The sequence below is a fragment of the Paralichthys olivaceus genome, chromosome 4 (assembly GCF_024713975.1).
Source record: "Paralichthys olivaceus isolate ysfri-2021 chromosome 4, ASM2471397v2, whole genome shotgun sequence".
NCBI lineage: Eukaryota > Metazoa > Chordata > Actinopteri > Pleuronectiformes > Paralichthyidae > Paralichthys > Paralichthys olivaceus.
Genome location: NC_091096.1, coordinates 27666775 through 27691692, shown reverse-complemented (window position 1 = coordinate 27691692; position 24918 = coordinate 27666775). Strand labels below are relative to the sequence as shown.

General features: G+C 41.4%; 2 protein-coding genes, 2 long non-coding RNA genes and 2 other non-coding genes across 12 annotated transcripts; 2 read left to right on the top strand and 4 right to left on the bottom strand.

The window, feature by feature from the left end:
* Positions 1-20: 20 nt before the first annotated feature.
* Positions 21-4795, top strand: LOC138407359 (uncharacterized). Of its 7 annotated transcripts, XR_011240787.1 has the most exons (6): positions 21-427; positions 1057-1529; positions 2333-2440; positions 2721-2785; positions 2906-3158; positions 3279-4795. It is a non-coding gene; the product is annotated as an uncharacterized lncRNA (long non-coding RNA). The 7 variants fall into 7 exon arrangements; XR_011240783.1 differs by having other exon boundaries at positions 2333-2785; XR_011240786.1 differs by having other exon boundaries at positions 1057-2440; positions 2756-2785.
* On the bottom strand, positions 4197-10288 carry LOC138407358 (eukaryotic translation initiation factor 4 gamma 1-like). Its single transcript, XM_069522855.1, has 13 exons — positions 9846-10288; positions 9319-9453; positions 8818-9054; positions 8578-8682; positions 7457-7939; positions 7025-7197; positions 6729-6854; positions 6567-6648; positions 6353-6451; positions 5909-6043; positions 5706-5787; positions 5452-5595; positions 4197-5343 (listed from the first exon to the last, which is right to left on the bottom strand). The coding sequence occupies exons 1-13, from the start codon at positions 10230-10232 to the stop codon at positions 5168-5170; spliced, it is 2364 nt and encodes a 787-aa protein (XP_069378956.1). The 5' UTR covers positions 10233-10288; the 3' UTR covers positions 4197-5167.
* On the bottom strand, positions 9514-9591 carry LOC138407534 (small nucleolar RNA SNORD66). The gene has a single exon (XR_011240957.1). It is a non-coding gene; the product is annotated as a small nucleolar RNA SNORD66 (small nucleolar RNA).
* Positions 10289-10435: 147 nt separating the features above from the next.
* On the top strand, positions 10436-13812 carry LOC138407360 (uncharacterized). Its single transcript, XR_011240788.1, has 3 exons — positions 10436-10818; positions 11447-13531; positions 13653-13812. It is a non-coding gene; the product is annotated as an uncharacterized lncRNA (long non-coding RNA).
* A 764-nt stretch (positions 13813-14576) lies between these two features.
* Positions 14577-20747, bottom strand: LOC138407356 (eukaryotic translation initiation factor 4 gamma 1-like). Its single transcript, XM_069522851.1, has 13 exons — positions 20305-20747; positions 19771-19911; positions 19270-19506; positions 19030-19134; positions 17837-18391; positions 17405-17577; positions 17109-17234; positions 16947-17028; positions 16733-16831; positions 16289-16423; positions 16086-16167; positions 15832-15975; positions 14577-15723 (listed from the first exon to the last, which is right to left on the bottom strand). The coding sequence occupies exons 1-13, from the start codon at positions 20689-20691 to the stop codon at positions 15548-15550; spliced, it is 2442 nt and encodes an 813-aa protein (XP_069378952.1). The 5' UTR covers positions 20692-20747; the 3' UTR covers positions 14577-15547.
* Positions 19972-20049, bottom strand: LOC138407533 (small nucleolar RNA SNORD66). The gene has a single exon (XR_011240956.1). It is a non-coding gene; the product is annotated as a small nucleolar RNA SNORD66 (small nucleolar RNA).
* Positions 20748-24918: the final 4171 nt, after the last annotated feature.

The following is a 24918-nucleotide window of genomic DNA, read 5'->3' as shown; positions in this document are numbered from 1 at the left end:
AAGCAATAAACCCTAAAAATTCCTTTAATGTAGTGCTTTATGATGTATTTGTATGGCGGTTGAGGGCTCAACGTACTGCAAATCAAGAAAACACTTGCAAATTAAGAGTTTCTGTATTTGCTTGTGTTGTGACCTTTTGCAGCATATGTGTCGTCAAATGGATGAATTGTGTTTTCTCTATTTGCATGGTTTTCTACATTTGTAGCACATTGAGCTCTCACGGCCACAGTTGACTGTAGATGGACCGCAATTTTATACAATGAACATCATATTGTATTTAAGAAGACATGAAACTAGAGATAACTCCTTATAAACTCATAAACTCCTTATGTTTACTGACATTATGAATCAAGTGAGAATCATTTTCTCATAGACTTCTACAGAAACTACTGTTGGAGTCATCCTCTGCTGGTCATAACACAGAAAAGTGAGCTTTTCCAATCCAACATTTTTATAGGAGTGATATAAAGCCCTGATTTCATGTTTATAGGGAACACTGCAAAAAAAGAAAGAATGGAATATTGTGTTTTTGTAGAATCAGTTGAGACGCTGTTGTAAGCTTGTGATCATTCATTAAAATTGAAATCTACATGGGTTGCATTTAAAGGTTCAGTGTGTAGAATTTAGTGACATCTGGTGGTGAAGTGTCATGTTGCAGCTATATACTCCTCACCTCACCCTCTCCTTCCAAACATGAGAGAGAACCTGTGGTGAACTTCAGTTGTCATGAAAACTCAAAAGGTGTTTAGTTTGTCCAGTTTGGACGACAGTAAAAAACACGGCTGCCTCCACAGAGAGGACCCCCCTCCATGTAAATATAAAGTATTTAAATATAAAGAGCTCATTCTCTGGTAAAGAAAACAACAATTCATACAATTTAGTTGAAACACACTCGTGAAAACATCACAAGGATTATTTCACATTCAATTTCTGCCAAAAATCCCTTTCACCTAAATCGTACACACTGAACCTTTAAGGGGACTGATATGCACTTTACTGAGTGCCATTGTAGCTCACGTTTATATTATCTGCCTTTGTCATGTGTCTGCACTTTAGGTTCTGAGATCCTACTTACATAGCAAGTCAAGGGTTTCCCCTCCACTCAAAATTCTTGCAGCTGCTGCTTCAGGATCAGAGCAGACGCACCTTATGAATCCTGTATCCTTGCACAGTGCTGCATGTCCTCCCTCCTCACTCCCCCACTGACCTGTGCTCACTTTACACATTTACAATAAACACTAATTAGATGTAATTAGGATCTGAACAGTAGTGAACCCTACTTTGTGTTTGTTTGATTCGCTCCAGAGTTTATGAGAAGTATTTATACAATTTGATAGTCCACCATTTTGCATGCATGCACTTCAACATCAATTAATAACTAAATAACTTTTGTTTGTGTGAAGAGCGACAGACAGGCAGACACGCACACACACCAAAAAAATTCCTCCTGCAGATTATGACATAAAACAGTGTTTAACTTTGTTGTTGCAGAAGATCTGACGCCCCGTTTATCCAGGAGCATACATATTGTACGTGTGAGTGATTAGAAAAGAGCAGAGGAGCTAAATCTCTCATTAATGAGCCTGGTTGCACTGGCAGCAAGGCCACCTTACTGAGTGTTTCAGCACACAAGCCTTGGTGCATTGATATGTAGAGTGTCAAAATAATTACATTACGATTTATTTTATTATTTATCAATTTATTTGTTTATGTATTTGTTTATTCATAAGTTGGAGGGGTTGGTCCCCGTTGCTAAAAAAAATCAGAGGGGAAACACTGAAGTTCGTAGCACTGTAGCTTTAAACACGTAGTATTAACTGAGGATGATTCAGATGTGTGCATCAACATTTTTTAGCAGCTCAAAGCTACATTTTAGCAGCTCTCTCAGAAATTTCACTAAAACTTCATTTTCAGTTTAATGCAAGAAATCATAGGTTCCACTACATGTCTACAGATGTTTAGAATGAATAACGTTATCCTTTAGAGATCATAAACCAATTTGTAAGGATGGACTCATACTTGTGTGTAAAAAGTGATTTCAAATATTGATTTCTTAAAGTTTTCAGCATGTATTGGTGGTATTCAGTTACTTAAATGGAATTCCAAAATGTACTATACTCCGGCCAAGATGTAAAATCCTGTATCCAAAGCATGCTAACTTCCTGTGTGTCTGAATGTGTACCCATTGTAGTATTATGTGTGCCAGGTCCTAAAATGCGTACAAGCATTTCTATCAAAGAAATTCCCATTCCTCTACAACCTTCCCACATCTAGGATCTGTTTCTCTAACAGCTGAGGGACTTTGCATTCCCTCTTTTCTCCCTCTTGGCAGATCAATCCACCTGCCCTTCCTCTATAGAACAAAGATGCCACATCTGAAATACAGATAAAGCAAACAGAACAAATGTGCTACCTCCGGAGCATGGCATCACACATTTCGGTAAATCTATGATAAAGTCACAAAAGGAATCTCTCTTCCTTGAAGACTCGCAGATACTGTCCCCTCCCAGTATCTGTCGGGCTGAGCAGGCAAAGAGAATAAATCATCCCTTTTCATGTGGGAGTCGAGCTTTGAAAATTAACATTTCCCTCCTATTAACGAATGCTACTCAGAGAGGAGCTCTTAGTGGATATATGTTGCAGGTAGTTCTATAAAACACAAATGCCTCTGTACTCTTTACACAAAATGATGCAGAGAGTTTCGCAAAAATGTTCCTCAGGCACACTGAAGTGGGATTTAAACTAATTCCAACAGGCATGACCTCCAGTAGCCAGCTATGAGATGGTGAGAAAGGATCCAGGCAACGTTCTTCTTCTAGCACTCCCTTTTTTGAATGTCATACAACTTGTTGTTATACTTTTTGTATAAATAACTAAGTGTTACACATTGAATGTCTTCCTGGAGATACTACATAAAACCATACATCATTATTCCTCACATCCCTTCCTCTCCACAACTGATGACTTTTCACTCCACCTGTCATGGCTTGTGCCGTTTCCGTGGTGTTTTCCATGTCCCTCCTCCTTTTCCTCCTCCTTTTCCTCCTCGGGTGTGCGTGGGTGTGGTCTCTACTCCTGGCATGAGTTCTACACCTGGCTTCAATCATCCTCATCACCAGCGCTACAAATACCCAGGTCTCTCCTCCACTCCTTGCCAGGTTGTTACAGTCACTCCTGTGGTTCACACTCTCAGCTTCACTCGTAGTGTTTCTTAGAAAAAGAACCTCCTCGCTTGTTTTTTGTACATGTGACTCACTTTGTTTTTTCCCCTGCCTCAGGATCGCCAGAGCTCAACCCGCATGCCCTCGCTCCTGCTCACCCTCAGCCAGCCTTCAGCCTGTTGCCTGCCTGCCACAAGCTTTTCATTAAAAAAAAACTCATTTCACAAACTGTTCCTCTCTTTGTCTGCTTCCGGGTCCAGCCACAACAAAACCGTAACACCACCTTTAAGTCTGGCCAACTATTAAAACATCTACATCCTGACATGGTTAAATAGAGAAACCAACAGTTCAACAATGAGCAGCACTCTGAGACTGTGAAGGGAAAAACTCCCTCATCAACAGGGAGAAACCTCTAGAACCAGACTCAGTGTGGGCGCTTATCTGCCTCGACCGGTAGCAAAGAAAAAGGAGAGGAGAGATGGATGGAAAAGTGGGGAGAGAAGAGAGAGTGATAGATGTGATCAGATCTGACTAGTTAAAATGTAAACAACAGTGTAAAGACTATTATTTATTAGTGATAACAGGCACAATTTATATAATAATTAATTACTGAAATATTGTAATTAAAAATAGTAATAATGGTAAAAGTTGTTGTCCTGAAGTTCCGGGGTGAGAGATATCTGAAATGAGATAGAGAAAAAGAGAGAGAGAGAGAGACTATGGGAGGACAAAGTGAAATAGTCATTGACATGTATTAAAATAAATAAATGAATGTGGGGGGGCAGAGGGACAGAGAGAAGTGTTTTGCACAATCCTCACCTTATTCACCTCATTCGCCTTGTTTCTGCCTTATTTTTAACATGTTCATAGCCTTATTGAATTTTTATGTAAATTTGGTCGGTATTCCAGAAAGGACAGCACAAGAATTTCAATTCATAGGGAAACGTGTGTTCTCTGTGTATTTGACAATAAAATCTTTGAATCTTGAATCTTGAATAAAGGAAACTGGATCAGAGGCAAACACTAACTCAGGCATGTGTTCATCATCTTTTATTCTTATTTCCCATTTGTCATAAAAAAAAAATAGATAGATAGATAGATAGATAGTGAACCCTCTGCTGACAGTTCACAGGGAAAAAGAGAAGGAATGGATGAAAAAGATGGAAATAAGAATTTGATGTCAGTTTCAGTAGGGCTGGACGATTATGGGAAAAACAATAATCCCGATTATTTTGATTCCTATTGAAATCACGATTAATAAACACGATTATTTGTTGATTGGCAGTGGAGATATCTTTTTCAACTTCAGCGCGACATTTATCATACAAAGCAGGCAGTGCCACTCTGCTGAAGTGTTTGCGGGATGGCAACACATACCGCTTGTCCATCGTCTTCACCAGTGTTTTGAACCCTGGGTTGCAAACTGTGCTGATGGGGCACATGTCCTTCGCTAGCATGAACGTCACCGCCTCCGTTATCTCTCGCTGCAGCCGGGAGCCGGTGAGATATGGAGCGGCATTGGAAAGAGTGTCCTCAATGGAGGACTGTGTTGCGGTGGCGGTGGCTGAAGTTGAAGCTCTTGCACTTTTTTGGGTCTTTTGCTCTGTCAGTACTTTGTCATAGACCACTTTATAGCTGAACTTTAAATGGTTAAACATATTTGTCGTGTTGCCCTGGGGTGCAGACACGACGGCGTAACAAACTTTGCAAACAATCTCCTTCTGCTCTACGTCCAACGATTTGAAGCCAAAATGTCTCCAAATGACCGAGCTTGCCCTACTTTTCTTTTCAACTAAAGGCTCGGGCTGCTTTTCTGCCATGTTGTCAATCGCTCTTTCCACAATCGATCCACAAACTCACTGCTGCAGCGGGTGCCTTCACTCTGCTTTACAGCGCAGTAATTTGCATACAGGCAGCGCGGCGGCACATTAATCGTTTTTCTTCGATTATGAGCGTGAGAGGCCGAAATCGTGGTCAAATTTCTATTAATCGTTCAGTCCTAAGTTTCAGCGATTGGCAGCCTTCAAGTCATGGAGCCACGCGAAGAAGTTAGTAACAGACTGGAGGGCCACGTCTTTGCCTTGCTGCTCGCCGGGGTTCTTGTTTAACTCCCACTTGTAGTACGTCCTGATCGTGATCACGTCGAAGTCATAAAGACAGTCAAAGAACATCCGCAGCAGCTCTGATGGAGGGAGGACGACAAGATATTTCAAACAATTAGAATCATTGTGCACAGAAACAGATTCATGGTGTCTGAAAGTAAAATATATATATGAGTAATGAGACTCACGGCTAGGGTGATCCATCTGCACCATCAGGACCTGCAGGGCAGAGAGAGCCTGCAGCTGCTTCTCCTCATCATGCAGGTATTTCTTCAGCAGTGTGGCTCGCTGTCTCATCAGATCGTGGTCCACAATGTAGTAGTTTTCATCAGCTGAGGTAAAAGAAAGGAAAGCTTCATTAAACACTGACAGGACCATCACCTCATCATATTTAGTCTGTTATCCATATTCTCTCATAAGGAAAGTGAAGAACTTGACTTACAGATGATTGTTGACTGGCAGATGCAGGTCGTCAGAGTTCTGATGAACGTGTTGGAGGAGGTCTGCTGCTCATCCAGGTTGTTCTACACACAAACATGTTTATTAACAAACATGTAGAAAACAGCTGCAGTCCTCTCATGCAGAGGAAACATTCAGCCAGAACAACAACAGATTGTAGATTGAATTTGAACTGGAGGAACAAACCTCAATCCAATCAGCGATGGTGTGGTTGTCGGCCTTGTCCTGAATCAGTGTGTCCAGCTCCTTTTTCTGCTCTGCAGAGCTCAGCTTCTTCTTCTGACTCTCCTTCGTCTCCTTGTCCAGAGTGAACTCCACATTCTATAGACAGAGGCATAATGTTTAACATGTCTTGCACCTCCTGGTTCCTCCACTCCCCCCACTTGTAATTCACCATATTTAACAAAACCTAACTGTCAACTTTGAGTTGACCATAAAGAAGATGGCACAGAGTTTAAATCATGACCCATCTTCAGTTTCTTCTCTATTTTTGTTTCAAAGGAACTGACGTTTCCTCCAATATTCCACTTTCACTCGTACTAGTTTCTAAACCTGTTAATATCTCAAAAGCATAGTTGAAATTTCAGATCATCTTTCAGTTGGTGATGAAGCTAGAGAGTGACCTCTCACCTTTTCTGTCACAAACTTGTGGACGTCTTCATCCTCGGGCAGGAAGTCTTTCCACCGGAGGCCGGCCTCCTTCCACATTATACCTGCCTTCTCACGGCTCTGATGAGAAGATACACATAGTTACTGACTGATTCATAAACACATCCACTGATCATTATATTACATAGAATCTAGACAATGGACATAAGGAGACACATATGGAGACAGTTCTCACCATTGCTTTGCACAGTCCATTGAGGATGTGAACCAGCAGGACTCCAGCTGTTCCCAGAGGGATCAGAGGCTTTGAAATCTCCCTGGAGACAAAACCAAGGAACAAATTAACAGTGAATGAATGAGAAATTAAAAACTTTCCTTCTCTATTTTGGCTACTTACCTGAAAAGCACTCCCATTGGGATCCCACCTTCAAGGAGCATGGGAGTGAGCAGCTCTGACAGGTACAGCCAGATTTTGGGGATATCTATTGCCAGGTCCTCAGTTTCCTCGATGATTCCCTGAAGCCTGAACAAACAGAGAGCACACATCTCAATATGTATTTGAAGATTTAACAAAACAAAACAAAAAAAACTAGTTGAAGGTTTTTAATAAGATGACAAAAAGAAGATTTTCCAACTGAATTAGCATTTGGCTGGTTTTGTTTTTGTGAAACCTCTGTGGAACTCAACACTGACCCTTTACAGTACTGCTCAGGTGGGAGGATGCCACTCTTTATGAGCTGGTGCAGCAGCAGGCCCATGCGCTCCCTGGTGGTGGCGTTGCGGTCCAGCGTGTACTCCAGCCCTTTTCTCACAAAAAGGAATAGCAGCTGAGTGCTCTTCAACTCTTGCACACACTGCAGCGCCTCCTGTTGGGACAGTGAGGGACATAACACAGACAGAGATAAATGATGATGTTTACAGAAACTTCAGTGTAACGGTCATAACTGTAACTATTACTGCGAGAAGTCAAAGTGCTGCTACCGCTTCACATTAAAACTGTTCACCCAGCAAACTACACAGCGACTTTTATTGTGAAGCAGCCACAGGAAATGAGGTAAGGAACTGTCAAGGAAAGTGGTGCTAAAGGTATCATTTCATTCTTCTAACAACTGCTCATCAGCGTACCTTCATGTCATTGATGTTCAGGTACTCCTTGATGATGGCGCTGGACTTCTTTTCAAGCTGTTCCTCCGTCAAACTGGGCTTGGTGGAGTTGAAGGTGCTGTGGTGCTGATACCATCGACCGACTTGTCTGTCAGGCTGCTGGTTGAACTGCTGGCCTCTCTGTCGGTCGGACTGCTGGTTTAACTGTCGGTTGTCCCGTCCATCAGACTGCTGATTGAACTCTCTGTTGTCCCGTCGGTCAGGCTGCTGGTTGAACCGTTGATTGTCCCGTCGGTCAGGCTGCTGGTTGAACCGTTGATTGTCCCGTCGGTCAGGCTGCTGGTTGAACCGTTGATTGTCCGGTCGGTCAGGCTGCTGGTTGAACCATCGGTGCTCTCGTCGGTGGGGCTGCTGGTTGAACCGCTGGCCCTCCAGATTAGCCTCTTTGCGGATCTCGCCAATGGTCTTGGGGCCCTGGTCCTTGTGCCGGGGAACCCACTTGTTCTGTAATGGGTGGAAGGGAGAGAGATGGAGAGTGCAGGACACAGGTGATAAATGATAAATATTTTACTAACAGTTCCACTTTTGACAAGATCGACCCAAACAAGGAATATTAGACGTCAGAAAATATATACTTTCTTAGAAGAGCGGAAATAAGAAAATGAGTTATGTGAAATGTAAATAAAATGTTAATTAATAAGGGACTGATAACATATTCAACATAATACCTATAGTCATGAACACAAAATACATAAATGAGAACAAGATAGGACAAATAATGTAAGAAATGATTAAACCCACTGATCCTTCAGTAAACAGGATAGTGTTGGATGATCAGCACAATGTGACATAGAATCATATTTCCAAGTAATATGGTGCAATGCTCTGTTGATTCTGCTGAACTAATACATTCTTTGTCAGATTTTGCTGATAGTGGTCCACACAGTGGATCAGTGAATGTGTTCTGACATTTTCATTTTCTTTGCATAACAATTTTGAAAGCAGGTCTCAGCACTGATGGACTTGCATCAATCATTGTGATCTGATTGGTTCTATTCATAAGCACTTTGCTTTATTTGTCTCATGATTGCCAGTGCATATCCTTGTGTAAATCTGTGGTTTGTGTTGCTTCTGTAACTTACAAGTCGAAGTTCAAGCACATCCTGCAACATGAAGCAGATCCTGTTGCTGGTACTCTTCACCGTTACAATCTGCTTCATCTGATCAAAACACTTGTCCAAACAAGTCTGAAGACAAGCACAAATTAAAACTTAATCCAGCTACACATTCATTAGAACTAATATACATGTAATGAGTATGCATGTGAACTTAATTTCCTCTCTACCACACACTTCCTCTATATGTAACTGTGAGTGTTGTACCTTTCTTATCCCAAGTTCTAGCTGCTTGCCGATGGCAGACACTAGGGTGCACAGGCACTCCAGGGACACCTCATCATTGTCCTTGAGCAGCTTGGTAATGCAGTCGCACGCGATGCCATCTGTGAGCATTTTAAGTTTGTACAGCTCACCGAGGAACTTCAGGTTACTCACAGACTCCCTTTTGGCCTTGTATTTAATCTCCTCTAACTCTTCAGTGAGCTGCTTCTTCTCCTGGTCCTGTCAGGGAAAGATGTTGAAAATATTATGGATCAAGAAAAAGAAACTTTAGCGGAGGGATAGTTAAGTTTATATCTCTAAAACCCAGATGTTTAACATGACAGTTCCAAATATAGATAAGATTCTGTAGCATCTTTGCATAATGCTTTCACAGTATGTGGTTGTCTTTGGATCCCCTCCATCAGTCACTCAAGTTCAATCACCATGACTTCCTTTGTGCATAAATGAAAAACCCAACTGGTAGTTCTTAATACGTTACTGTACCCCTGAAGCAGCCTCCAGCTCCTCCTGTTTCTTCTTCAGGATTTCATCTTTGTCTTTCTCAAACTCCTTTTGACAACGTAGGAGCAGAAGCTTGTTGAAAGTGACTTTCAGTCCATCTGGGGTGTGGACTGTGAGCTGCAAAGAGAGAAAACAGGACAGGAGAGGACGTGTGGTCGGGTTATGTAGTGCAAATGGCTTCTCAGTTCCTCGATCCCATTACTTTGACCATTGGCCCAGAACTATGGCACTAAATTCATGTCATCAGCCTGGTAGAGGTATGTGTAAACTAGGACTTGAATGGTAAACACCAATCCAGGAGCACGTTTCTGTTACATATACCAGACATGGTTATCATATCATTATATTAAAGTGATTGTGTCCTTATTAGTAGATCACAGACACATATTGTGCTCCTTCTCTGAACCAATTCCTCACACTTGAAGGCTTTTTGTCACTATCTAAGCTAAAATATCAACACACAAACATTCACAGGCTTAATTTCAAAGAATTCAAAAGGCCATACTTACCATCTTGAGGCTTTGGCACATTTTGGCATAGACCCTTGAAAAACTTGGCTCTGAGATGGCCTTTTCGAAGGTGAGCTCTACGACTCCGCTCAGCCTCTCCTTGGTGTCGATGTCGAGTTCAGTCACCTGATTCACCAGGATATCTAACTTTTCGGGGGTCACTCTGTTAAGGATGCCGCGGAACAGTTTGAACACCACTTGGGTCTTGACCTGCTCTGGATCGTTCTCTGGCTTTGCGCAGCTGTGAACACCTGTCCTCACTGAAGACTCCCAGGGGTTCTCAGCCTTGTGCAGCTTCAAGTCTGCTGTCACTTTCCAGGGGATGACTTTCCTCTGGATCTGCTCAGAGGGACGTGGTTCACTATCTAATCTCGTACTAGTTGACATGGTTCCTGTCTCAAGTTGAATATTTTATGTTGGTCCTTCAGAAAATATGATGCAGATGCTTCTTGCCGCCTATATATATAGGGTCAAGATCAAAGGCAGGACAGGATGCTTTGATCAATAGGCAGTTAAACTACAATAAACTATACTAAACTATAAATAAAGCAATAAACCCTAAAAATTCCTTTAATGTAGTGCTTTATGATGTATTTGTATGGCGGTTGAGGGCTCAACGTACTGCTAATCAAGAAAACACTTGCAAATTAAGAGTTTCTGTATTTGCTTGTGTTGTGACCTTTTGCAGCATATGTGTCGTCAAATGGATGAATTGTGTTTTCTCTATTTGCATGGTTTTCTACATTTGTAGCACATTGAGCTCTCACGGCCACAGTTGACTGTAGATGGACCGCAATTTTATACAATGAACATCATATTGTATTTAAGAAGACATGAAACTAGAGATAACTCCTTATAAACTCATAAACTCCTTATGTTTACTGACATTATGAATCAAGTGAGAATCATTTTCTCATAGACTTCTACAGAAACTACTGTTGGAGTCATCCTCTGCTGGTCATAACACAGAAAAGTGAGCTTTTCCAATCCAACATTTTTATAGGAGTGATATAAAGCCCTGATTTCATGTTTATAGGGAACACTGCAAAAAAAGAAAGAATGGAATATTGTGTTTTTGTAGAATCAGTTGAGACGCTGTTGTAAGCTTGTGATCATTCATTAAAATTGAAATCTACATGGGTTGCATTTAAAGGTTCAGTGTGTAGAATTTTGTGACATCTGGTGGTGAAGTTTCATGTTGCAGCTGAATACTCCTCACCTCACCCTCTCCTTCCAAACATGAGAGAGAACCTGTGGTGAACTTCAGTTGTCATGAAAACTCAAAAGGTTTTAGTTTGTCCAGTTTGGACGACAGTAAAAAACACGGCTGCCTCCACAGAGAGGACCCCCCTCCATGTAAATATAAAGTATTTAAATATAAAGAGCTCATTCTCTGGTAAAGAAAACAACAATTCATACAATTTAGATGAAACACACTAGTGAAAACATCACAAGGATTATTTCACATTCAATTTCTGCCAAAAATCCCTTTCACCTAAATCGTACACACTGAACCTTTAAGGGGACTGATATGCACTTTACTGAGTGCCATTGTAGCTCACGTTTATATTATCTGCCTTTGTCATGTGTCTGCACTTTAGGTTCTGAGATCCTACTTACATAGCAAGTCAAGGGTTTCCCCTCCACTCAAAATTCTTGCAGCTGCTGCTTCAGGATCAGAGCAGACGCACCTTATGAATCCTGTATCCTTGCACAGTGCTGCATGTCCTCCCTCCTCACTCCCCCACTGACCTGTGCTCACTTTACACATTTACAATAAACACTAATTAGATGTAATTAGGATCTGAACAGTAGTGAACCCTACTTTGTGTTTGTTTGATTCGCTCCAGAGTTTATGAGAAGTATTTATACAATTTGATAGTCCACCATTTTGCATGCATGCACTTCAACATCAATTAAGAACTAAATAACTTTTGTGTGTGTGAAGAGCGACAGACAGGCAGACACGCACACACACCAAAAAAATTCCTCCTGCAGATTATGACATAAAACAGTGTTTAACTTTGTTGTTGCAGAAGATCTGACGCCCTGTTTATCCAGGAGCATACATATTATACGTGTGAGTGATTAGAAAAGAGCAGAGGAGCTAAATCTCTCATTAATGAGCCTGGTTGCACTGGAAGCAAGGCCACCTTACTGAGTGTTTCAGCACACAAGCCTTGGTGCATTGATATGTAGAGTGTCAAAATAATTACATTACGATTTATTTTATTATTTATCAATTTATTTGTTTATGTATTTGTTTATTCATAAGTTGGAGGGGTTGGTCCCCGTTGCTAAAAAAAATCAGAGGGGAAACACTGAAGTTCGTAGCACTGTAGCTTTAAACACGTAGTATTAACTGAGGATGATTCAGATGTGTGCATCAACATTTTTTAGCAGCTCAAAGCTACATTTTAGCAGCTCTCTCAGAAATTTCACTAAAACTTCGTTTTCAGTTTAATGCGAGAAATCATAGGTTCCACTACATGTCTACACGTGTTTCGAATGAATAACGTTATCCTTTAGAGATCATAAACCAATTTGTAAGGATGGACTCATACTTGTGTGTAAAAAGTGATTTCAAATATTGATTTCTTAAAGTTTTCAGCATGTATTGGTGGTATTCAGTTACTTAAATGGAATTCCAAAATGTACTATACTCCGGCCAAGATGTAAAATCCTGTATCCAAAGCATGCTAACTTCCTGTGTGTCTGAATGTGTACCCACTGTAGTATTATGTGTGCCAGGTCCTAAAATGCGTACGAGCATTTGTATCAAAGAAATTCCCATTCCTCTACAACCTTCCCACATCTAGGATCTGTTTCTCTAACAGCTGAGGGACTTTGCATTCCCTCTTTTCTCCCTCTTGGCAGATCAATCCACCTGCCCTTCCTCTATAGAACAAAGATGCCACATCTGAAATACAGATAAAGCAAACAGAACAAATGTGCTACCTCCGGAGCATGGCATCACACATTTCGGTAAATCTATGATAAAGTCACAAAAGGAATCTCTCTTCCTTGAAGACTCGCAGATACTGTCCCCTCCCAGTAACTGTCGGGCTGAGCAGGCAAAGAGAATAAATCATCCCTTTTCATGTGGGAGTCGAGCTTTGAAAATTAACATTTCCCTCCTATTAACGAATGCTACTCAGAGAGGAGCTCTTAGTGGATATATGTTGCAGGTAGTTCTATAAAACACAAATGCCTCTGTACTCTTTACACAAAATGATGCAGAGAGTTTCACAAAAATGTTCCTCAGGCACACTGAAGTGGGATTTAAACTAATTCCAACAGGCATGACCTCCAGTAGCCAGCTATGAGATGGTGAGAAAGGATCCAGGCAACGTTCTCCTTCTAGCACTCCCTTTTTTGAATGTCATACAACTTGTTGTTATACTTTTTGTATAAATAACTAAGTGTAACACATTGAATGTCTTCCTGGAGATACTACATAAAACATCATTATTCCTCACATCCCTTCCTCTCCACAACTGATGACTTTTCACTCCACCTGTCATGGCTTGTGCCGTTTCCGTGGTGTTTTCCATGTCCCTCCTCCTTTTCCTCCTCGGGTGTGCGTGGGTGTGGTCTCTACTCCTGGCATGAGTTCTACACCTGGCTTCAATCATCCTCATCACCAGCGCTACAAATACCCAGGTCTCTCCTCCACTCCTTGCCAGGTTGTTACAGTCACTCCTGTGGTTCACACTCTCAGCTTCACTCGTAGTGTTTCTTAGAAAAAGAACCTCCTCGCTTGTTTTTTGTACATGTGACTCACTTTGTTTTTTTCCCATGCCTCAGGATCGCCAGAGCTCAACCCGCATGCCCTCGCTCCTGCTCACCCTCAGCCAGCCTTCAGCCTGTTGCCTGCCTGCCACAAGCTTTTCATTAAAAAAAAAAAAAAACTCATTTCACAAACTGTTCCTCTCTGTGTCTGCTTCCGGGTCCAGCCACAACAAAACCGTAACACCACCTTTAAGTCTGGCCAACTATTAAAACATCTACATCCTGACATGGTTAAATAGAGAAACCAACAGTTCAACAATGAGCAGCACTCTGAGACTGTGAAGGGAAAAACTCCCTCATCAACAGGGAGAAACCTCTAGAACCAGACTCAGTGTGGGCGCTTATCTGCCTCGACCGGTAGCAAAGAAAAAGGAGAGGAGAGATGGATGGAAAAGTGGGGAGAGAAGAGAGAGTGATAGATGTGATCAGATCTGACTAGTTAAAATGTAAACAACAGTGTAAAGACTATTATTTATTAGTGATAACAGGCACAATTTATATAATAATTAATTACTGAAATATTGTAATTAAAAATAGTAATAATGGTAAAAGTTGTTGTCCTGAAGTTCCGGGGTGAGAGATATCTGAAATGAGATAGAGAAAAAGAGAGAGAGAGAGAGACTATGGGAGGACAAAGTGAAATAGTCATTGACATGTATTAAAATAAATAAATGAATGTGGGGGGGCAGAGGGACAGAGAGAAGTGTTTTGCACAATCCTCACCTTATTCACCTCATTCGCCTTGTTTCTGCCTTATTTTTAACATGTTCATAGCCTTATTGAATTTTTATGTAAATTTGGTCGGTATTCCAGAAAGGACAGCACAAGAATTTCAATTCATAGGGAAACGTGTGTTCTCTGTGTATTTGACAATAAAATCTTTGAATCTTGAATCTTGAATAAAGGAAACTGGATCAGAGGCAAACACTAACTCAGGCATGTGTTCATCATCTTTTATTCTTATTTCCCATTTGTCATAAAAAAAAAATAGATAGATAGATAGATAGATAGTGAACCCTCTGCTGACAGTTCACAGGGAAAAAGAGAAGGAATGGATGAAAAAGATGGAAATAAGAATTTGATGTCAGTTTCAGTAGGGCTGGACGATTATGGGAAAAACAATAATCCCGATTATTTTGATTCCTATTGAAATCACGATTAATAAACACGATTATTTGTTGATTGGCAGTGGAGATATCTTTTTCAACTTCAGCGCGACATTTATCATACAAAGCAGGCAGTGCCACTCTGCTGAAGTGTTTGCGGGATGGCAACACATACCGCTTGTCCATCGTCTTCACCAGTGTTTTGAACCCTGGGTTGCAAACTGTGCTGATGGGGCACATGTCCTTCGCTAGCATGAACGTCACCGCCTCCGTTATCTCTCGCTGCAGCCGGGAGCCGGTGAGATATGGAGCGGCATTGGAAAGAGTGTCCTCAATGGAGGACTGTGTTGCGGTGGCGGTGGCTGAAGTTGAAGCTCTTGCACTTTTTTGGGTCTTTTGCTCTGTCAGTACTTTGTCATAGACCACTTTATAGCTGAACTTTAAATGGTTAAACATATTTGTCGTGTTGCCCTGGGGTGCAGACACGACGGCGTAACAAACTTTGCAAACAATCTCCTTCTGCTCTACGTCCAACGATTTGAAGCCAAAATGTCTCCAAATGACCGAGCTTGCCCTACTTTTCTTTTCAACTAAAGGCTCGGGCTGCTTTTCTGCCATGTTGTCAATCGCTCTTTCCACAATCGATCCACAAACTCACTGCTGCAGCGGGTGCCTTCACTCTGCTTTACAGCGCAGTAATTTGCATACAGGCAGCGCGGCGGCACATTAATCGTTTTTCTTCGATTATGAGCGTGAGAGGCCGAAATCGTGGTCAAATTTCTATTAATCGTTCAGTCCTAAGTTTCAGCGATTGGCAGCCTTCAAGTCATGGAGCCACGCGAAGAAGTTAGTAACAGACTGGAGGGCCACGTCTTTGCCTTGCTGCTCGCCGGGGTTCTTGTTTAACTCCCACTTGTAGTACGTCCTGATCGTGATCACGTCGAAGTCATAAAGACAGTCAAAGAACATCCGCAGCAGCTCTGATGGAGGGAGGACGACAAGATATTTCAAACAATTAGAATCATTGTGCACAGAAACAGATTCATGGTGTCTGAAAGTAAAATATATATATGAGTAATGAGACTCACGGCTAGGGTGATCCATCTGCACCATCAGGACCTGCAGGGCAGAGAGAGCCTGCAGCTGCTTCTCCTCATCATGCAGGTATTTCTTCAGCAGTGTGGCTCGCTGTCTCATCAGATCGTGGTCCACAATGTAGTAGTTTTCATCAGCTGAGGTAAAAGAAAGGAAAGCTTCATTAAACACTGACAGGACCATCACCTCATCATATTTAGTCTGTTATCCATATTCTCTCATAAGGAAAGTGAAGAACTTGACTTACAGATGATTGTTGACTGGCAGATGCAGGTCGTCAGAGTTCTGATGAACGTGTTGGAGGAGGTCTGCTGCTCATCCAGGTTGTTCTACACACAAACATGTTTATTAACAAACATGTAGAAAACAGCTGCAGTCCTCTCATGCAGAGGAAACATTCAGCCAGAACAACAACAGATTGTAGATTGAATTTGAACTGGAGGAACAAACCTCAATCCAATCAGCGATGGTGTGGTTGTCGGCCTTGTCCTGAATCAGTGTGTCCAGCTCCTTTTTCTGCTCTGCAGAGCTCAGCTTCTTCTTCTGACTCTCCTTCGTCTCCTTGTCCAGAGTGAACTCCACATTCTATAGACAGAGGCATAATGTTTAACATGTCTTGCACCTCCTGGTTCCTCCACTCCCCCCACTTGTAATTCACCATATTTAACAAAACCTAACTGTCAACTTTGAGTTGACCATAAAGAAGATGGCACAGAGTTTAAATCATGACCCATCTTCAGTTTCTTCTCTATTTTTGTTTCAAAGGAACTGACGTTTCCTCCAATATTCCACTTTCACTCGTACTAGTTTCTAAACCTGTTAATATCTCAAAAGCATAGTTGAAATTTCAGATCATCTTTCAGTTGGTGATGAAGCTAGAGAGTGACCTCTCACCTTTTCTGTCACAAACTTGTGGACGTCTTCATCCTCGGGCAGGAAGTCTTTCCACCGGAGGCCGGCCTCCTTCCACATTATACCTGCCTTCTCACGGCTCTGATGAGAAGATACACATAGTTACTGACTGATTCATAAACACATCCACTGATCATTATATTACATAGAATCTAGACAATGGACATAAGGAGACACATATGGAGACAGTTCTCACCATTGCTTTGCACAGTCCATTGAGGATGTGAACCAGCAGGACTCCAGCTGTTCCCAGAGGGATCAGAGGCTTTGAAATCTCCCTGGAGACAAAACCAAGGAACAAATTAACAGTGAATGAATGAGAAATTAAAAACTTTCCTTCTCTATTTTGGCTACTTACCTGAAAAGCACTCCCATTGGGATCCCACCTTCAAGGAGCATGGGAGTGAGCAGCTCTGACAGGTACAGCCAGATTTTGGGGATATCTATTGCCAGGTCCTCAGTTTCCTCGATGATTCCCTGAAGCCTGAACAAACAGAGAGCACACATCTCAATATGTATTTGAAGATTTAACAAAACAAAACAAAAAAAACTAGTTGAAGGTTTTTAATAAGATGACAAAAAGAAGATTTTCCAACTGAATTAGCATTTGGCTGGTTTTGTTTTTGTGAAACCTCTGTGGAACTCAACACTGACCCTTTACAGTACTGCTCAGGTGGGAGGATGCCACTCTTTATGAGCTGGTGCAGCAGCAGGCCCATGCGCTCCCTGGTGGTGGCGTTGCGGTCCAGCGTGTACTCCAGCCCTTTTCTCACAAAAAGGAATAGCAGCTGAGTGCTCTTCAACTCTTGCACACACTGCAGCGCCTCCTGTTGGGACAGTGAGGGACATAACACAGACAGAGATAAATGATGATGTTTACAGAAACTTCAGTGTAACGGTCATAACTGTAACTATTACTGCGAGAAGTCAAAGTGCTGCTACCGCTTCACATTAAAACTGTTCACCCAGCAAACTACACAGCGACTTTTATTGTGAAGCAGCCACAGGAAATGAGGTAAGGAACTGTCAAGGAAAGTGGTGCTAAAGGTATCATTTCATTCTTCTAACAACTGCTCATCAGCGTACCTTCATGTCATTGATGTTCAGGTACTCCTTGATGATGGCGCTGGACTTCTTTTCAAGCTGTTCCTCCGTCAAACTGGGCTTGGTGGAGTTGAAGGTGCTGTGGTGCTGATACCATCGACCGACTTGTCTGTCAGGCTGCTGGTTGAACTGCTGGCCTCTCTGTCGGTCGGACTGCTGGTTTAACTGTCGGTTGTCCCGTCCATCAGACTGCTGATTGAACTCTCTGTTGTCCCGTCGGTCAGGCTGCTGGTTGAACCGTTGATTGTCCCGTCGGTCAGGCTGCTGGTTGAACCGTTGATTGTCCCGTCGGTCAGGCTGCTGGTTGAACCGTTGATTGTCCGGTCGGTCAGGCTGCTGGTTGAACCGTTGATTGTCCCGTCGGTCAGGCTGCTGGTTGAACCGTTGATTGTCCCGTCGGTCAGGCTGCTGGTTGAACCATCGGTGCTCTCGTCGGTGGGGCTGCTGGTTGAACCGCTGGCCCTCCAGATTAGCCTCTTTGCGGATCTCGCCAATGGTCTTGGGGCCCTGGTCCTTGTGCCGGGGAACCCACTTGTTCTGTAATGGGTGGAAGGGAGAGAGATGGAGAGTGCAGGACACAGGTGATAAATGATAAATATTTTACTAACAGTTCCACTTTTGACAAGATCGACCCAAACAAGGAATATTAGACGTCAGAAAATATATACTTTCTTAGAAGAGCGGAAATAAGAAAATGAGTTATGTGAAATGTAAATAAAATGTTAATTAATAAGGGACTGATAACATATTCAACATAATACCTATAGTCATGAACACAAAATTCATAAATGAGAACAAGATAGGACAAATAATGTAAGAAATGATTAAACCCACTGATCCTTCAGTAAACAGGATAGTGTTGGATGATCAGCACAATGTGACATAGAATCATATTTCCAAGTAATATGGTGCAATGCTCTGTTGATTCTGCTGAACTAATACATTCTTTGTCAGATTTTGCTGATAGTGGTCCACACAGTGGATCAGTGAATGTGTTCTGACATTTTCATTTTCTTTGCATAACAATTTTGAAAGCAGGTCTCAGCACTGATGGACTTGCATCAATCATTGTGATCTGATTGGTTCTATTCATAAGCACTTTGCTTTATTTGTCTCATGATTGCCAGTGCATATCCTTGTGTAAATCTGTGGTTTGTGTTGCTTCTGTAACTTACAAGTCGAAGTTCAAGCACATCCTGCAACATGAAGCAGATCCTGTTGCTGGTACTCTTCACCGTTACAATCTGCTTCATCTGATCAAAACACTTGTCCAAACAAGTCTGAAGACAAGCACAAATTAAAACTTAATCCAGCTACACATTCATTAGAACTAATATACATGTAATGAGTATGCATGTGAACTTAATTTCCTCTCTACCACACACTTCCTCTATATGTAACTGTGAGTGTTGTACCTTTCTTATCCCAAGTTCTAGCTGCTTGCCGATGGCAGACACTAGGGTGCACAGGCACTCCAGGGACACCTCATCATTGTCCTTGAGCAGCTTGGTAATGCAGTCGCACGCGATGCCATCTGTGAGCATTTTAAGTTTGTACAGCTCACCGAGGAACTTCAGGTTACTCACAGACTCCCTTTTGGCCTTGTATTTAATCTCCTCTAACTCTTCAGTGAGCTGCTTCTTCTCCTGGTCCTGTCAGGGAAAGATGTTGAAAAAATTATGGATCAAGAAAAAGAAACTTTAGCGGAGGGATAGTTAAGTTTATATCTCTAAAACCCAGATGTTTAACATGACAGTTCCAAATATAGATAAGATTCTGTAGCATCTTTGCATAATGCTTTCACAGTATGTGGTTGTCTTTGGATCCCCTCCATCAGTCACTCAAGTTCAATCACCATGACTTCCTTTGTGCATAAATGAAAAACCCAACTGGTAGTTCTTAATACGTTACTGTACCCCTGAAGCAGCCTCCAGCTCCTCCTGTTTCTTCTTCAGGATTTCATTGTCATCTTTGTCTTTCTCAAACTCCTTTTGACAACGTAGGAGCAGAAGCTTGTTGAAAGTGACTTTCAGTCCATCTGGGGTGTGGACTGTGAGCTGCAAAGAGAGAAAACAGGACAGGAGAGGACGTGTGGTCGGGTTATGTAGTGCAAATGGCTTCTCAGTTCCTCGATCCCATTACTTTGACCATTGGCCCAGAACTATGGCACTAAATTCATGTCATCAGCCTGGTAGAGGTATGTGTAAACTAGGACTTGAATGGTAAACACCAATCCAGGAGCACGTTTCTGTTACATATACCAGACATGGTTATCATATCATTCTTATTAAAGTGATTGTGTCCTTATTAGTAGATCACAGACACATATTGTGCTCCTTCTCTGAACCAATTCCTCACACTTGAAGGCTTTTTGTCACTATCTAAGCTAAAATATCAACACACAAACATTCACAGGCTTAATTTCAAAGAATTCAAAAGGCCATACTTACCATCTTGAGGCTTTGGCACATTTTGGCATAGACCCTTGAAAAACTTGGCTCTGAGATGGCCTTTTCGAAGGTGAGCTCTACGACTCCGCTCAGCCTCTCCTTGGTGTCGATGTCGAGTTCAGTCACCTGATTCACCAGGATATCTAACTTTTCGGGGGTCACTCTGTTAAGGATGCCGCGGAACAGTTTGAACACCACTTGGGTCTTGACCTGCTCTGGATCGTTCTCTGGCTTTGCGCAGCTGTGAACACCTGTCCTCACTGAAGACTCCCAGGGGTTCTCAGCCTTGTGCAGCTTCAAGTCTGCTGTCACTTTCCAGGGGATGACTTTCCTCTGGATCTGCTCAGAGGGACGTGGTTCACTATCTAATCTCGTACTAGTTGACATGGTTCCTGTCTCAAGTTGAATATTTTATGTTGGTCCTTCAGAAAATATGATGCAGATGCTTCTTGCCGCCTATATATATAGGCTCAAGATCAAAGGCAGGACAGGATGCTTTGATCAATAGGCAGTTAAACTACAATAAACTATACTAAACTATAAATAAAGCAATAAACCCTAAAAATTCCTTTAATGTAGTGCTTTATGATGTATTTGTATGGCGGTTGAGGGCTCAACGTACTGCTAATCAAGAAAACACTTGCAAATTAAGAGTTTCTGTATTTGCTTGTGTTGTGACCTTTTGCAGCATATGTGTCGTCAAATGGATGAATTGTGTTTTCTCTATTTGCATGGTTTTCTACATTTGTAGCACATTGAGCTCTCACGGCCACAGTTGACTGTAGATGGACCGCAATTTTATACAATGAACATCATATTGTATTTAAGAAGACATGAAACTAGAGATAACTCCTTATAAACTCATAAACTCCTTATGTTTACTGACATTATGAATCAAGTGAGAATCATTTTCTCATAGACTTCTACAGAAACTACTGTTGGAGTCATCCTCTGCTGGTCATAACACAGAAAAGTGAGCTTTTCCAATCCAACATTTTTATAGGAGTGATATTTGTGTGCGTGTGATGCGATGCAGATTAATTGATTGAATGTTGGTGGAGATATGACTTACAGTATATGATATATCACTTCAGACTGTGTCAGTTCCCTCGTGCTCTGAGCCGTCAGTTCATCTATTTCTGATGCCCTCAGATGCAGCAGGCGTGACTAATGTAAGAGGTGACGGGTTAGAAGGGCACAAGCCCCACCAGTGCACGTGAGAGCGAACAGCAGTCCTATGAAAAGCTTTCAGGACAGTTTCCAGCTTATTGAACAACAAAATATTGACTCAGCAAAAATGAATTAAAAAAAAGGAAAGCGTAGACGGAAAATTCTCATTGATGAAGCGAGTCAAGATGGCGACTGCTGCGGTAAATGCTCATAAATGTAAATAATGAAATAAAAAAAACAATTATGAATTTTTTACAATCCAGCGGAATATGTTATTTTAATACAGTAGCAAATGACAATGTGACTGAATCAGTGTGACAACAATTCAGGAAAATCACTATTCATGCCTTCAAAACAAGCCTGTAAACAGTCTGAGTGAGAGAAACGCGAGTAAAGTTTGTTACTTCAGTGTCCCGTATATGAAGCTGGAAAATGTCCCCCATCATGTTATCATGTTTTCTGTCTGGAGAAGAAGTTTCTATGACCAGCGAAATCGCTGTCGGAACTCGATCCTGCTGCAGCATCAGATGGAGACGAGTTGCGATCACATGATCAGACGCAGAGGAAGATAACAGAGCTTGGAGTCGTAACTGGCCTGAAAGATTCAATTCAATTCAATTTCAATTCAATTTTACTTGTATAGCACCAAATCATCATATACATTATCTCAAGGCTCTTTACATAGAAGGTCAAGTCCTTAAAATTGAATTAAACAAGTTGTGACATTAATGTTCATATATTTGCCAAATTGTCTTTGACTTGACTTGAGTTAGGTTAGCTGGTGAAATGTTATAGTTGATGTTAAAGGGTTTGTATTCATACAGCGCTTTTCTAGTCTTGATGACCACTCAAAGAGCTTTACAGTACAGATTACCTGTCACGCATTCACACACACATTCACACAGTGCATCTATGGCTTCAGTATCTTGCCCAAGGACACTTCGGCATGCAAATGGAAAAGACTGTGATCAAACCGCCGCATTCTGGTTAGAGAACGGCCGCTCTACCCCTCAGCCACAGCCGCAATCAAACCGCACACTCAATATCAGTCCAAGAAGTGAGGCCACTTTCAAAAGCTCCCACACATTTTTCTCCGCAGTTCTTCACACACTCAAAGGTCAGCAACAGCAAGGTCCTCACTGACTTAATCACTCCAATAGTTCATTTACTGAGTCATTGTCCAGCAGAGCTTGGAATGTTCTGAGCTGGGACTCTACAGCTCTTAATGAAATTGTCAACTTTTTGTTCTCCAAGTTGACGAACCAGACATGCCTTCCAAAAAAAACCCTGTTTTGTTCTTATTTCTAATGAGAAGAGGAACTGCGGGTGTCTTGATTTAACAGCAGGTCAGAGTTGATGGGCTTTCTGTGGGACGATTACGGCGGCTGAGAGAGTTAATTGAGATTTTCTGCCTGTTGACTTGTTTCAAAGCCTGGTAAAAAAGAAAGTTGATGTAAATCCTGCGGTACTTGGTGGAGCTGAAATGAAGAAGACCCTAGTTAATTGTGAAGCTGTCTCATTTGCAGATGCCCTGCTGATAAAGGTCTCTCAGTCTCACCTTTTCTCCTGTCAAACACCCTAACTGGTAATTATGGACTAATTACAGATATACACACAACACAAGCATGTGATGAGCCTCACAGCAGCAGATGCACAATTCTCTTGCAAACTTTTTGTTACTTGGATACGTCCAAGGGTGGCTTTGACATTGTTAAATATACATTTAAACGAGGCTGCATGATACACATCCAACATTACAGCATTAACAGCTGTTGAGTCACTAATCTGTAGCAGAAACGGTGCAACTATAGAAAGCATATAATTGTCTTACTTCTATTTCTATCACTCCAATCTTATGTTTAGCAATGAGTCATGGTAGCATTCAGTCTCTCATTCAGTTCTTGTCTTGTAATGATGGCTGAAGCTTATGGCAAGTGACCATCACCATGCACCACCCGCTTCAGGCAAGAAACAATGTTCGGTGGCAGAGAAATCGTATATATTTCACCTTTAAATACTAAATCTTGTAATGTTTTACTGGACTTTAAGATTTTACTGTCCAGTAGCTTTTCACATAAAATTTATGAGAAACCGTAATGAAGTAATTTCAAGGGGGGGTCATTCTATTCCAATGTAAATGCAGAGAATCCTCTCAGCTACTTAACTTTTTGTAAACATGCAGCTCATCAGAACAGAACAGTAGGAAGGCAAAACAAAACAAATGGGTATAGAATCACTATACATTGATGGATGGGTTGACAAAACACAGGACTGCTTTTCTATTTCTGTGTGACACCAGTTTTTTTCTTTTTTTTAATTAGTCCATGATTGGTCCACTACCTTATTTAGTATTCTAAACATGATGGTAAAGAAAAAACTTATTTTAACCCAAAACCTTAAGTATATTTGGCCCTAAACCTCATGGCCGTACCTTATTGCTACAATAATGATAAAGGTCGGCCTGCAACCAATACTCTCCTATAGGTCATATTATTGTTACCATGACAACAAAGGTCAGGCACACTTACTGCTAGTACACTTATATGGGTTGAATGCAAAGCTAGGGACCAAAGACCTATTGACAATGGACCTGCGGAGCTGGTGGTTGATATTGCATAAGGAAAATAAAACAATAAAAAAATTGCATTGATGCAAAAGAAAAACAAAAGTCTACATTTACATGTGATGTACGTTTTTACGTTTTAGCGAAGTCCATTCAACATCTTTTATATGACTTTCAAAAATCAGAGAGGAGCAACAATTGTGACTTAAATGCATTTTAGCAAAATGGACATAGCCTTCAGAAGGATTTCTGACTGAGTTGAATGGTGTATATATAAAGTAATTCAGCACACATTTTACTTCCTCAACTTTCTTTAATGACACATTCAGTCATACTGAAGGAAACAACAACACAAGTGAGAGGCAGTTCTGATGAAAACAGGCAAGGTTAAATAAATTAAAAACTAATTCAATGTGTCGATGAACAAAATATATATCTGAGCATTTCTTCCCTTCACTCTCATATTTTTTTTCCTGACAGTATTTTGAACCTTGATTAATTAAAGGGACTGTAACTGTCAGTTAAATAGATCAGCTTTTCTTATTTTTCATTAAGGTGTTTCCTCATTATCACTTGCAGCTTTTCTCGGCGACTCAACCAGACAGTGACTGTCACAGTTCAGCTGCCATTCACAATGATTGTATCCCAGTCAGATACAACAGCCGAATACTCTTCAGATTCACCCGACTATGAAATAACAATAACACAACTAACAGTTACCCTTCCTTTAGCTGAAATGAATGGCAGCTTTCAACTCAGTGTCAACTGCCATTTACTTCCTTTTGAAATAAAATGAAAACACAAGATCGGTGTGCACAAACTGCTGGTATCCACCCAGTGTCAATACAGAGCTGAAGTGAGCAGATTGTAGTTTAAAATGG